The sequence below is a fragment of the Lissotriton helveticus genome, chromosome 8 (assembly GCF_964261635.1).
Source record: "Lissotriton helveticus chromosome 8, aLisHel1.1, whole genome shotgun sequence".
NCBI lineage: Eukaryota > Metazoa > Chordata > Amphibia > Caudata > Salamandridae > Lissotriton > Lissotriton helveticus.
Window position 1 is genome coordinate 1,583,029,968 of NC_136069.1, and position 13,734 is coordinate 1,583,043,701.

General features: G+C 42.6%; 1 protein-coding gene across 1 annotated transcript in view; it reads left to right on the plus strand.

Annotated features, from left to right (window-relative positions):
* Positions 1–13,734, plus strand: part of LOC144773529 (solute carrier organic anion transporter family member 2B1-like) — a 442,157-nt gene that overhangs the window by 46,133 nt on the left and 382,290 nt on the right. Inside the window, exon 2 of the mRNA XM_078658590.1 lies at positions 13,463–13,574. Coding sequence (XP_078514716.1) covers positions 13,497–13,574 — 78 coding nt within the window. The 5' untranslated portion in view covers positions 13,463–13,496. The remainder of the gene's footprint in view (positions 1–13,462; positions 13,575–13,734) is intronic.

Below are 13,734 nucleotides of genomic sequence, written 5' to 3' on the forward strand. Positions count from 1 at the left end.
GGCTTCATTGTGCCGGTGTAAAGTGCTCTGTTACCCACTAATGAGCGCAATATAAAATTTGCAATAAAAAACTGTTGATGAATAAATTCTTAAAATAAAATTAATGCGAAAAAAGGTGTGAATAAACAGTAGGAGTGTTAAATGAACAAAACACACATTAATATATTTAATGAGGGCGCGGGACTCACATTTCTTGACAGAAAGAAAAATCTGGAGAAACCAATAGACAAATAAAGACAATCTTAACGTGCAAATGGATATTTGTGCCTGTTGTAGGTGGTTAACCTGCCTCGTAGACAATTCACTTGACTATGTGGAGGAAGAGCACTGCTGGAAATCTGCTGTTGTAGGTTTCACTGAGTATACTTCGGAGTATCCTGAATTTCTGTTATGATATTTATTAATCAATATATTAATCAACCAAAATCTATCACTTCCAGGAAACAAATTAAAATTCAAGCTTGTTTTAGGGGGGGGGGGTAATCAAAATGGAAAACAACATTATGATGACATCAGAATGAAGTGAGCAGTTTCAATCCTGTACCACTGGTTGAAGATGTGTGTGTGTGACCTTTGGACACGTGCTGACCGGTCAGCGTACATAGGCCTGCTTTTGCATCAAAGAAGATGTTGGATCAGAGTAAGTGTGCGGTGCTCGGGTATGCGGCGCATATTCAGCATGTGCCTTCTAGCAGGAGATACTTCAGGATGAACCACAGAGGTTCATAGGAATCCTCCAGTCCCACACTGCACCCACTCTGGAGGGAGCCTAACGATCTGCTCACAGGGCGTACTGGGAGCACATATTGTCAGTACAGCAAGTTGATCTTGCAGGGACCTACCCGTGCTCGCTCCTCTACTTGGTTATGTATGGGTGCTGATGGTGCCAAAGAGGGTATGTACTGTGCTGCGCTGATGCCACCCCTCATGATGCTCCAGGCGCCTCATCAATGGTGTGTGCTAAACTGCAGAAAGACAGGGAACATTTGGAGAACTTCTCTTCCCTGTGTCTGCTTCTCAAAGTTTTTCATGCATGGCAGAGATAATTTTCTTTTGATAATTAAGCTCATAATCATATGCTGAGCTCTATTTTGGCTCGCTTATCCCAATCAACTAACCAGCATGACCACTAATCCCATTAAATTCCATTATTTCAAAGCATGAAAAGGCAAGAACAGGTAGAAACGCCAGTAGATGCAGACTATATAGGCCTGAATGCACTGCCTGTAGATTAATTCACGGTCAATGGAAGCAAATTAAGGGCCTAATTTATAATTTGCCAAACGACCCGTCATTCCACCAGGGCAATGGAGTAATTTACTCTGTCTCAATGGCAGAGGGACCACCTGCCGAATTTATAAATGACTGCCAAGCAGACGCTCATTCATAATGCATTGCCAGGAAGCGCAATCACGCCAGTTCCTGTCACTGCACATTGCTGTTTGTTGCAAGGCTGTGTCAAACTGGCGCAGCACTGCCCCAAACAGTTTTATTTTTTTATTTTCAAAAAGAAAATTCCAAAATGGGATTCTCTTTTTGAAAATAAAAAACTGTAATGCTCCCCTCACTATGAAAGTCATCTCTGAGTACCACTTTACTGTTCCTCTCCGCCTAGGTTCTCCTGGGGGTGATAGACAGTAAAGAAATGGCTAAATATCCGCCCATCTTAAATTGATGGGCAGACACATGGGGCAGATTTACAAGCCCCTTGCGCCTCTTTGCACCACCATTGCGTCACTTTTTGTGATGCAACGGCGGTGCAATCAGTGCGTCCTATTTACAACATGACGCATCTAGGGAGATGCGTCACGTTGTAAAGCCCTGCGTCACATTATACCTGCGTCAGGTATAATGTATGCAGAGGGGCGTTCCTACGCAGACAAGCCTCCTAAAAGTGAAGCAGTGAAATCTACAAGATTTCACTGCGTCACTTTTAGGACACCACTGGGTCAAAACCTTACGCCTGCTTGAAGCAGGCGTAAGAAGTGACACAGTGTAGAGGGAATAGGCCACAAAATGCATTGCCGGATTTGTGTTGAGCTTGCGACACGACTCCAGCAGGGTGTGACTTTTGCCCCAACAGATGCGTCAGAATTCCTGGCGCTTGTCAATCCTTTTGCCATGGTGCGCCGTAATGTAAATACGTCGCATCCATGGTGGAGCAAGCATTGTTTAGGTTGGCACAAGGAAAGTGATGCATCTCAATAGATGCGTCACTTTCTGTTAAATCTGCCCCATAGCCTTATCTCGAAAGACCCTTAGTGCTTCTGGCCGTCGGAGAGTTTTGGCTACAGCAGTGGCGGAATAGTCACCGCCGTTGTCAAACCTATAGTGAGCCTGCATCTAAATTCGGCGGGCGGACCATTATGTTGACAGTATGCATACTCTGTCACCGTTGCCCGGAGTAAACACACCACCAAAATATAAATTAAGCTCTAAGGTCCCATGACGAGCATTACCCCACCAAGAGATATTTTCAGCTTCTTCCATCAAATGTTCCTGCAGTTTTCTTTTTTGGACCTCACCAGAGGCAGGTTGTTCTTTTTCCACAAATGTGGAATAGGCAGAATCAGCCTTTTTTGTTTTACATCTCTTGCACAGCACTACTGCGGGCCTAACTTCATTCTGCTGCTACATGAGACAAGCCTTCACTATACTAACAGTATAGTGGATGAAATCGTCTCCAATTTGTTGGTCAGACCATCATCTTATCTATTTCAGCCTCAAATTACCCACACCTAAAGCTAAGAATGTCTGGCCTGTATCCGTCTTCAGAAACTGGAAACAGTTGGACATTGGTAACCTCAACAGAACTCTTGCCAATAATCCTCCAGCCCCAGCCTCTGACATAGAAAGCATTGCTCTAGCCACACACTCATGGCTGGAAAAAGCCGTCAACAACTGCCTCCCACTATCTACAATTAAAAATAACACCCATCGCCCCCCAGCCCCCTGGTTTACTGAGCCCTTGAAAATAGAAAAGGCTAAATGCAAAGCCTACGAAAGAAAGTGGCGGAAAGATTACGCCCACGAAAATAAAGTAAAATACCACAAAGCCAGGAACGAATACCACACAGCCTGCAAAAAAGCCCGAGCATTTTATGTGGCTACCACCATTAACTCGGCGCCAAATAAAGCTAAAACGCTTTTCAACACAGTCAAAGACCTCGCAGGGGAAAAAACGATGGCATCAGCCCAGCCACTGAATAAAAGACAATGCCAAGACCTTGCCTCCTTCTTTTGTGAGAAAGTTGAAATAATCATCTCAGGTATAAAAAGCAACCTCCCTACTCATAACCCCGAAGTTGATACCCCCCCCCAGCTTGAGTGATATTAACACTCTTGAACACTGGCCTGCCATCACCGTGGAATCATTACATTCCATCCTTAGTACTGTAAAATCAGGCTCCCCGCGTGACCCTTTGCCTGTCTTTGTTCTTAAACAATTGGACACTCCCTCTATGTCTATTATTGCTGAAACTTTAAACTCCTCACTTCAACTTTCTGCAGTTCCCTCACTTTGGAAACACGCCATGGTCAGTCCACTCTTAAAAAAACTGACAGCTAACCCTGAACTGTTAACAAATTATCGGCCTATTTCTTTGCTCCCAATCTTTTCAAAACTACTTGAACGACACAGTCACACTGCCCTCACTCTTTTCACTGAAGAGAACTCCCTCCTTCACTCATCACAGTCCGGCTTCAGAGCGGGCTTCTCCACGGAAACAGCCTTACTTGGTGTCACTGAAAATATCAGGAAACTACTAGACGACGGCCAGACAGTCGCACTCATTTTGTTAGATTTGAGTGCGGCCTTCGATACCATCTCCCATTCCAAACTTCTGGCCACCCTAGAGAGAATCGGTATTTGTGGTGACGCACTCAAATGGGTTGAGTCTTTCCTATCACGCAGAACTTTCCAAATTACATCCTCTATAGCCTGCTCAGAGTCAGTAAATGCCCCCCATGGAGTACCACAGGGCTCTATCCTAAGCCCTTTGTTCTTCAACCTATACCTCAGACCCCTAGCTGATCTAGCCGACAATTCGGGACTCACGTTGATGACATATGCCGATGACTCCCAAATCATCTTCTCTTTATCAGAATCAAACCCAATGGCCCCATCTTGTCTTAAACAAGTTCTCCAAAACATCTTCGGCTGGATGTCAACAAACCAGCTGAAGTTAAATGGAGACAAGACCGAGGTCCTTCTCCTGGGGAAAAATAAAGACCTATGGAATCCATCTCACTGGCCTCCCGAGCTTGGTACCATCCCCACTCCGGCCACACACGTGAGAAATTTGGGTGTTATCATCGATAATACCCTCTCAATGAAACAACAGGCTAATAAAGTGGTCGGCCTTTGTTTCACCATCATGAAATGGTTGAGAAAGATCTTGTGGATGCTGCCCCTTGCCACCCAGAAGACCGTAGTCAATGCACTCATTACGTCTCGGCTCGACTACGGCAACATCCTTTACTTGGGCTCAAACCAAGCTGTCACCAAACGCCTTCAACTCGCCCAGAATGCGGCTGCAAGACTACTCTGCAATATTCCTAAAAAGTCTAGTGTGTCGAAACATCTAACCGACCTTCATTGGCTCAGGGTGGAAAACCGCATCAGATTCAAAGCCCTGAGCTACATGTTTAAGATCAAATCTGGCACTGCGCCAAAGTATTTACAAGCCCTCGCGACCCCTTACCTTCCAGCTAGAGAACTACGCTCCCAGACCTTGGCTTTGTTTTCAACCCCGAGATTTAAACTAGCGAGAATGGGAGGAAGATCATTCTCGGTACTGGGGCCCACTCTCTGGAATAAACTGCCGCTTCATATTCGCAAGGAAGACAACTACGCCAAATTCAGAAAAAACCTGAAGACCTGGCTGTTCCAGAAACAAAGCAACCTTCATTCCATCTTCTTCCTCCTACTGCTGTCCGTTCTGTCATCGGCGCCGGGAAACCCTTTTTGGGTAGCTGTGCGCCATACAAATTAAAAAATATATATAAATAAATAAATAAATAACAGGTCTGGGTTGTAAGTGCTAATGTAGAACGAGACACACAGCAGTGGACAGAGAAAGCTACAATTTTAAAGAGCTCCTTCATGCAGTGCAATGAAAGCACTCAAGTGAGGCAGAAGGATACACCCACACAACCAATATCATGTAAGAGATAGGGTTATTAATTGCGGGGCGAGGGGTTAAAACCCTTCTCAATCAACAGCCACAATCCTTGCCAGGGTGAACCACAAAGTCGCTAAATTAACCTATGCTTAACCCTCTGGTAGCTTGACACAAAAACAGTCATACTTAGCTTATAGGCACTGTGTTAAGTATTTGTGCAGCACATAAACAGTAATAATGTGATAAACACTATACAAGGGATATCCAACACAACTTTAGAAAAACAAAGTAAAATGTAAGAAATAAAATGGGACTAAAATGACAAAAAGGCAATCAATACAAATAGAGATATTTAATTTTAAATGTTTAGATGAAAGTAGAGCCAAAAGGCACACAGTGCCAACTGAGAGTATCTGTTGATGGTATACCAGGACAAAGTCACAAGTTCAGGCCAACTACAATGTAGCGCAGGATGAGCACAGGGCCACGTTTGGTCTGCAGAGAGCTGAACCATATTTGCTTGGTGCGAGTCTGCACTGCGTTGCTTTGTGAGACTTCGCGTCGTTGGTTCCAATGAGGCTGTGTGGCGATAGTTGGCATTGGTTCTAATGCAGTTTGCAGCTGTGCAGAAAGATTTAATGGGGCTTTACATCCCTCAGGGCCGGTTCCGATGAAGCTCGTAGCTGTGTGACAAGGCTTTGCAAGGCTTCAGAATGCTTTGTGCTGGATTTGATGGAACCTTCAGTTAGTCCTGTAGGAGTTGTCTCTGATGCCAGCCAATGGTACAGGACTTGCAGAGGAACCTCTTGGGCATCAGGAACTCACTTCAGCAGAGGCCAGCAGGTCTCAGGTAGGTCCACTTGCAGTTCCAGATGTAGCAGGTCAGCTGAACAGTTGCAGTGAGGCATCTGCAGCTTGTTTTGTTCCCTGTAGTTCAGAAAAAGAGGTCAACCAGATGACCCTTGGAGTCATTCAGGTAGCCCAGAAACAAGGCGATGGTCCTCTCTCTTTCAAGTAGCAAAGAAGGTCTCAAGCAGAACGGCAATCTTCTGAAGAACAAGGCAGGCCCCAGGCAGCAGGGCCAGGGACATAGCTTAATCAGTGAAACAGAGAGGTGTGATTTGTAAATTTCCCAACTAAAAAACTGTATGCTGAAGGCTGGAGGGAGGTGATGACCAAGGTTGGGTTACACTATAAAAAATTAACAAGTTAAGATATTTTATTCTAATAAGGCCTGCAGACCCAACGCTCAAGCCAAGAAAGTTTTTTGGGGGTGTTACAACCCAAACACCTCCCTTAAGCTACACCCCTGAGCCGGGCATTTTTGAGCTAGCAGCAGGGCATTCCTATGAGAAACAAGGCAGGCCTCAAGCAGCAGGGCAGTGCACTGTGCACAAAGCAATCCTTCTCGTGTCTTCCACAGGACAAGGAGTGTACTGGAAGGTTGGTCTGGTAGATACAATATTTATACCTAGTGCCAGCCTTTGAAATGGGAGGAACCTCAAGACTCCCCTCCACACATCTGGTTCTGTGAATTTCCTTCTTTCCACTGCTGAGGCTCCAAGTGGCCTGGGGTGACAATAGGCTGGTGTCAAGTTTTTTGTGTGTATGTGTGAGGACGCCCCTTTGAAATGTAAGTGGAGCAAGGAATAGCACCACCCTTCCCATTCTGGCAGGATGGCTGTTCCTGCCAACACCTTATCCCCTTTGTATCACTGTCTGTAAGGGATATAAAAAGGCCAACTGCCAGCTACAGCCAGTCATGTGACCCGGGACACAGAATGCAGGCACCAAATGGTTAAGACAAGAAAATGCCAACTTTCTAAGAGAGGCTTTTTCAGACTTGTGACTTAAACTCCAACTTTACCATTATGAATATTTTTAAATTACAATTAATTTGAGACCAAGCATGACTTTTCTACCTGTTCCCAATCAAACGTTAGCACGTAGTAAATGTAATGAGGTAACCCAGTGCTACCCTATGGGAGAGGAAAGCCTTGCAGAAATGAATAACACATTTAAGGGTTTTTCACTGCCAGAGCATGTCAAACTGAAAGATACATGTCCACATTTTAAATTAAAATGCACCCTCTACCTTGGGCTGTTTTGGGCCTACCTTAGGAGTGACATATTTATTTAGAAAGAATGTTTTGGTTTGGCAAAATGGTTACTTTGCCATGTCAAACTGCCAGTTTAAAACTGCACACAGGCTTCTATGGCAGGCCTGAAACATGTTCTGGAGTGCTACTTGAGCGGGTGACATAATAAGTGGTACAGGCCCACTAGTAACATTTAATTTAAAGGCCCTGGTTACATGCAGTGCCAATGTACCGGGGACATATAAGTAAATTCAATGTGCCAATCAAGTGTAGGCCAATGCTGCCATGTTTTAGGAAGAGGATACAAGCAATTTAGCACTGGGTAGCAGTCAACAAAAACTGGTTCAGTAAAGAGGAGGTTTGGGGCCAAATGTTTTGGTGTGACCCTGCATAGAGTTCAACAGGAATTGAGTCTGATTCTTGGAGCTAGAAAACTAATACACAGTTCCTAGTGCATGGGGTATGACCTCTTTACATAGTGAAAGTTTAGCAGCCTCAATTGGCATATTTAATTTGTATGTAAGACTTTTGTAATATGGTGCTGGAAGTGTATCAGTGTCATCAGTGTCAAATGTTGCATATGAGAGGCAGTGTGGAATTACACTGCCCTATGAGTAATTGTAAATGTGTGCCTTCAGTCCTCCCTTTGCAGCTCTGAGCTGCTGTCAGTAAACAGTTTTTGACATTAACTAAATCACATGTAAGTGGTGTTGCAGGGTGTTGGTAAAAATGTGCAAAAATGAGACATGCCTGATACATAAATTAGTTTGGCAATGTACAAAAGATCTTTTTACTCCATAGTTGGCGGGCGTGAATATCATATACCTAACTTTGTGAAAACCTCACCAAGTATGCCTTGCCATACTGAGGGATTTGGATGTGCATAAAATAGACTGACAAGGTAAAACTATTGACCTGTATGCCCCACTAGACTTGCCTGACACCAGCAGCATCACAGTAGGATTGAAACGTCATCTAGATCTTGGTCAAGTACAACGATTGATGCTTTGAATTTTCTTGGGAATTTTGGGGTTAAAAACTTAAAATAATAATGCCTTTGGTTCCCTTAATCATTTTGATGGAATTTTTTCTATTAATTTTGTTCTCTTTTATTATATACTAAATTGGTTTGTTAAGTATTTAAGTCAAGAAATGTATCAAAAATATGAACCCCTGTTTCACTGTCGTAAAAGTATGCTAATTTGTGCCATAGGTACCAGTGGTTAGGCCCAGGACATCTCCATGAAGCTATATATTTTTCTAATAAGATACTGGATCGCTAATTTGGTGGTACCCTTTCCCCATTTTTTCTAATCCAGAATCTCATAATGGCATTCCCCAGAGCAAAAAATGAGAACAAAATGTTCTTTCAGTGTAGAAACATCTGACCTTTTCTTTGGAATACAGTTAAAAAGTTGATGTGCCTTAAGGGGCCAGTAGCATGATCTTACAATAAGTATAGCTATTTGTATCTTTTTGTATACCTGGAACTTAGACACCACAGTGTAACACATCGATGAAAGGTGAGAAACTGGATGAAACAGCACGTGAAATCACAGACACCACCTAATCTTTTCAAAGTGCATTTGTTTAAATGAACAACTTCTAAAATAGAGTCAAAAAATGTTAAGGAGTTCAACACATTTCCATTAAGATTGAGTGGGAATTTAGCCAGTTACACTTTTCACTGTGGACCTCATTAATGCAAACCACACAGTTCAGGCACCCCCAAATCGTCATAACATTTTTCCAAGCACAAAAAAGTAACAGCACAACAACCAAGGGCCCTGGGTGGGGGTATTGGCCACACTTTGTACCCCCTTGAGGGCTGGGTAAAATATAGATGACTCCACACATACAAGATGTCAATCATTTATCCTTTTGTGTTTTACCCAAAAACTTGAAATATTTGTGGTCACCAACATTCACTAAACAGGGAAGACAAAGTGGTGGCTGAATGAACTTCCCCCAAACTTCCTAATACTTATAGCCAGGCTGCTATGCAACAATATGACCCAAACAAACACTCTCCGTTTTCATGAATGACAGTCCTTCATCTTATGCTTTGTTATTAAATAGTGTTGCTAGGCCTGCTTCAGACAACCTCACCCTTTAGAACATTACTCAGTTGTTCATCAGTAAGTCACAAAAACTTGCATTGAAATTTGATCGCTTCCTTGCTGGACTCGCAATCAAAAGCAGTCCTGGCAAATTTTGTCAAGCCAGCCCACATACTTTATGTAGCATGAGAGCACAGTGTGTGAGCTTGCCAACTGAAAGGGGGATTTGGGAGCAGGGGAGACTCCCCCCAGAAATGTTTGATAAAAGTGCAAACACACAGTGTATTTTACAACACATCTTTCATTACAGAACCTTGTCCTGTAATTGAAGAGGTAGATGAAATGTGAAGACGTGGCTGCATGGCTTTATTAATGAAGAGTTAGATGGTGAGGAGGAGGTAAGCGAAATGAAATGAAAATAAATTGTATAAAGCGCTCGATTGCCCATAGGTGTCTTGGTGCTGGCCTAGCAACAGAAGAATGACTGAGAAGAAGATAGCAGCCTAGATAAGAGTCTACAAATTAAACAGACAGGTGTTAAGGTTCTTTCTGAATGATGGCAAGGAGGGACATATTTTTAAGTGGAGTGGCAATGCATTCCAATGTCTGGTTGTCCCATAAATAAAGCCTCTACCGCTCTCACAGGCTCTTTTGACTTTGGGGGTCAATCAGATTGAAAGGTAATGAGGAACAAAATGGCATAGGAGGAACATTCCTAATGAATTTCTTTTTAAAATAGTCTGGTCCTACATTATGCACAGCCTTGTAAGCAATACACAAAGCCATGAGATTGATACACTTGTGAAGTGGCAACAAGTGAAAATGGTCCAATGCCTTAGACGCAGACTGATACTAAGGTATTCCAAGCAGCAGACAGGCAGCAACAGCCACGGGCCATACAGCTAAGAGCGGTGGGGCCGGGTGCGGGGGGGATTTCGATGAGCGATGACCAGGGGAAAATAAACAAATCATTAATTTTCCCTGGTCATCGTCCGTCGAAATCCCTCATCACCCGGCGCCACCTCTCTTACCTGTACGGGCTGCCGCTGGGCAGCAGTATTCTTTCTGCAGGACCTGAAGCTTATTCAGTACACGTTTCTGAAGATACAAGGAATTGCCATAATCAATTTTAGAGAGGACAAGAAAGGTCACAACTAGTTTCCTCAGTTCTATCAGAATAAGAGGAAAGATCTTTCTCAAAGAAGTTTAAGTAAGAAAAAGCAGAGCGGCTAACTGCATTCACCTCCCAGTTAAATGAGAGACGGTTGTCAAAGACAAGTCCCACATTTTTCACTTTTGATGTTGGGAAAAGAGCATCGCCTAGCTCAGAGGTCCACCAATTTGGATACCAAAATGTAACTTCATTGCTTAACAACGAAACCTCAGTTTTGTCAGAATTTAGTTTTAGGTATTTTTTTTGCATCCAAATATTAACATGTTGCATACAGATTCGAAAATTAGCGGTGATTCATTCAGATATCCAGATACGGAAACACTAATTTGGGTATTATCTGCATAGCAGACAACCGAAAAACCAAATGTATTTAGTAAGGTAGCTAAAGGAGTAACGTATAAGTTAAAAAGGGTAGAGCTCAAAGACAAACCCTGGTATACCCCGCAGGGAAGGGAGAACGAGGTAAAATTAAAGCTGTCAGTTGTAACAAATTGTTCTCTCTCTGAAAGAAAGAATGTGAGCAATGCCAAGGCAGTAAAACTTATGCCCAAGGACTTGACCCGGTCAATCAAAACCATGTGATTGACCGTGTCAAAAGGGGCTGAAAGATCCAGTAAATTCAGCGCTGCAGAGTTTCCATTGTCCAAAATTGCTCTCAATTCCTCCAAATCAGTAATCAGAACAGATTCGGTGCTATGCTGGCACTGAAAACCAAATTGAGAATGATCCAACAGTTTACTGGATTCCGAGAAGTAAGTAAATTCTCTGTGAATAGCCTTTTTCATGATCTTCGACGGAAAAGAAGACGCGAGATGGGACGATAATTACTCGTGACCAATGGATTAATGTGCACATTTTTTAACAAAGGTTAAATTTAGGCAACCATGAACTTGTTGGAAAGTATTCTTGCTGAAACATTTCATGGTAAGATAGTCAGCTATAGTGGCAGAGACCAACCGGAGGCTCTCCGGTGGACAAGGGTCCAATGGAGAGCCAGAACGGGTGTGAGGATTAACTCGTGAGCTTGGTTCACCATCAAAAGGGAAAAGAAAGAAAGGGATGGTGAGCTACAAGCTGATGGTAATGTTGTGGGAATCTGAGAAGAAACATTACCAGAAGCTAGAGCATCTGCCATCTGCGATGATGCTTGGGCTGGGCCCATGCCACTGAAGAATGTAATATATCCAACACCTTCTCCTGGAAGGCAGATGCCATATATTTGCGGAAAGGGTCTGACTGCTGTTCACTAAAATTGGCAAGTTTTTTAATCATGGCAAAAAAATTCTTTATAGGAGTCCTTAGCTGAGATTATTTTTTGTGAAAAGTAATTGGATTTCTCCACAATAATCTGGGCCTTATATACTGAGATTTACAGTTTTTTTCTGTGGGATTGTAGTTGAGTCCCCAACTACGCTCTTGAAGTCTGCAGAGCTGCTTTAAGTATCTGAGATTCTGTGAAAACCAAGGTTGAGAGGGGGTTAGCCTCTTTGTAAGAGATGAGCAACATGGGGCTAATATATATATATGGCTAAATTAAGCCAAGAATTTTATTCTGAGATATTCTTTTCTTGTATTATAGAGGCCTTAGGAAAAGAGGATAACAGTTTGTGATCAAACTGTTCTGCCTCTATTTTGTGCTAAGGTCGACAAGTCTCAACAGAGCTGGGAATAGCTTTCTCAGACAGCGTGGCTATGGAATTAAGATGAAACAATGCAGCTGCATGATCAGACCAGGTAAGGGCAAGGTCTCAGAGAAGACAAGAGTGGTATTGTCAGAAAAGATGCCATCGAGCGTGTGACCTGCAGAAGAAGAACAGACAGTAACCAACTGATGTAATCCAAGTCTAATTATAAGGTCAATCAAGCTAGGCGAGCCTCTAACCTTCACGCTTCCCAAATGGAAATACAAACATCTAATAACAGTGAAATCAGCAAAATTGACCTTATTCTCAAACAGATGACCGATACTATCAAGAAAAGCATATCTTAGGCCTGGTGGTCAATTCAGGAATGGATGACAATGAATATCAACTTGTGTCTTTGTGGAGCAAATGGTCTAAATACACTGAACAATTGTGGGTGCTGTGGTTTTCATTTTATCTTCTCCATTAAAATGTCACCCTACCCAAACACAACTACCACCGATCCTTATGAAACATTCAGAGCTTGGATGTATTTAGCGTAGTGCACTGATTTAACACCTCAGATTATTAAAACACAAAACATTAAGCTTTGATCTAAAATAGGAGAGTATGAAATAACCAGGAAGTGGTTCAATTGCACAACATGAAACCAGGAAATATTACATCAATCCTGGGTTGCACTTGACAACATTGGGTGATCCTATGCAATTACTTAATGTTGCTATGCCCATCTTAATAACCTAGGCCACGTACAGGGGCAAAATACAGGTGACTTTCCTCTTGGTTCACTGATAGCTTCATAGTCAGAGCAGACGTGATAGAAGCATAAATGTTTCTAAGTTCATGATTAGAATCTATCACTTCTAACATTGCCACTCAATCCGATGTTATAATTTGAATGTGCCGCAAAGACCACATTATAAATAAACACACTGTTTCTCATTTTGAAGAGACTTTATGAAACATGTACTCAACTGACTCCTCGGCCCTGTCTGCCTCCGAGAACCCTGAGGGTCAGCACTGCTTGGAGTGACTCTGCAGGAGACAGGAACAACCCAAAATGCAAACAAAAATGGTTTTGAATCACTTTAAAATCATTTGCATTGGTTTTATTTAAGCACCACGTGCTGCAGGCAAGAAATGTGGCAGGATTGCCCCAATCCCCCACAAAAAAACTGGCATCCACCCTGTCAGCCCCCACTGGAAAACGCCTGGTATTGTGATCCTGGGCCTAATTATAAAAGTTTGTACCTATTAAGCAACAAGTGTTTATTTCCAAATGTTTCATTGTTGAACAGTATTGAAAAGACCAACCTAGCATGTTTATAAGACTCTCTGGTTTAATGATGTTTTATTTTTTCAGACTATCCGGTTAATTAAAGTATACAGCCAGCAATATGGAAGCCAAAAAACCAAAAAACTGTGCAGACCAAGAAAGAAAAACATGCTCCAAGAATCCCTTTTCCAGTATAAAGGTAAGACAGTTAATGAAAGGCATGTTTTGGGTCGCACGCCAGGGGAATGGCGATAAAACAAAATGCTGCATGATAGTTTTTTGAAGCAAGGTTTGACTTTCTTACTTGAGAAATTACATTTGTATCACATGCCATAAAATGCTTTTTAAACAATTAATTA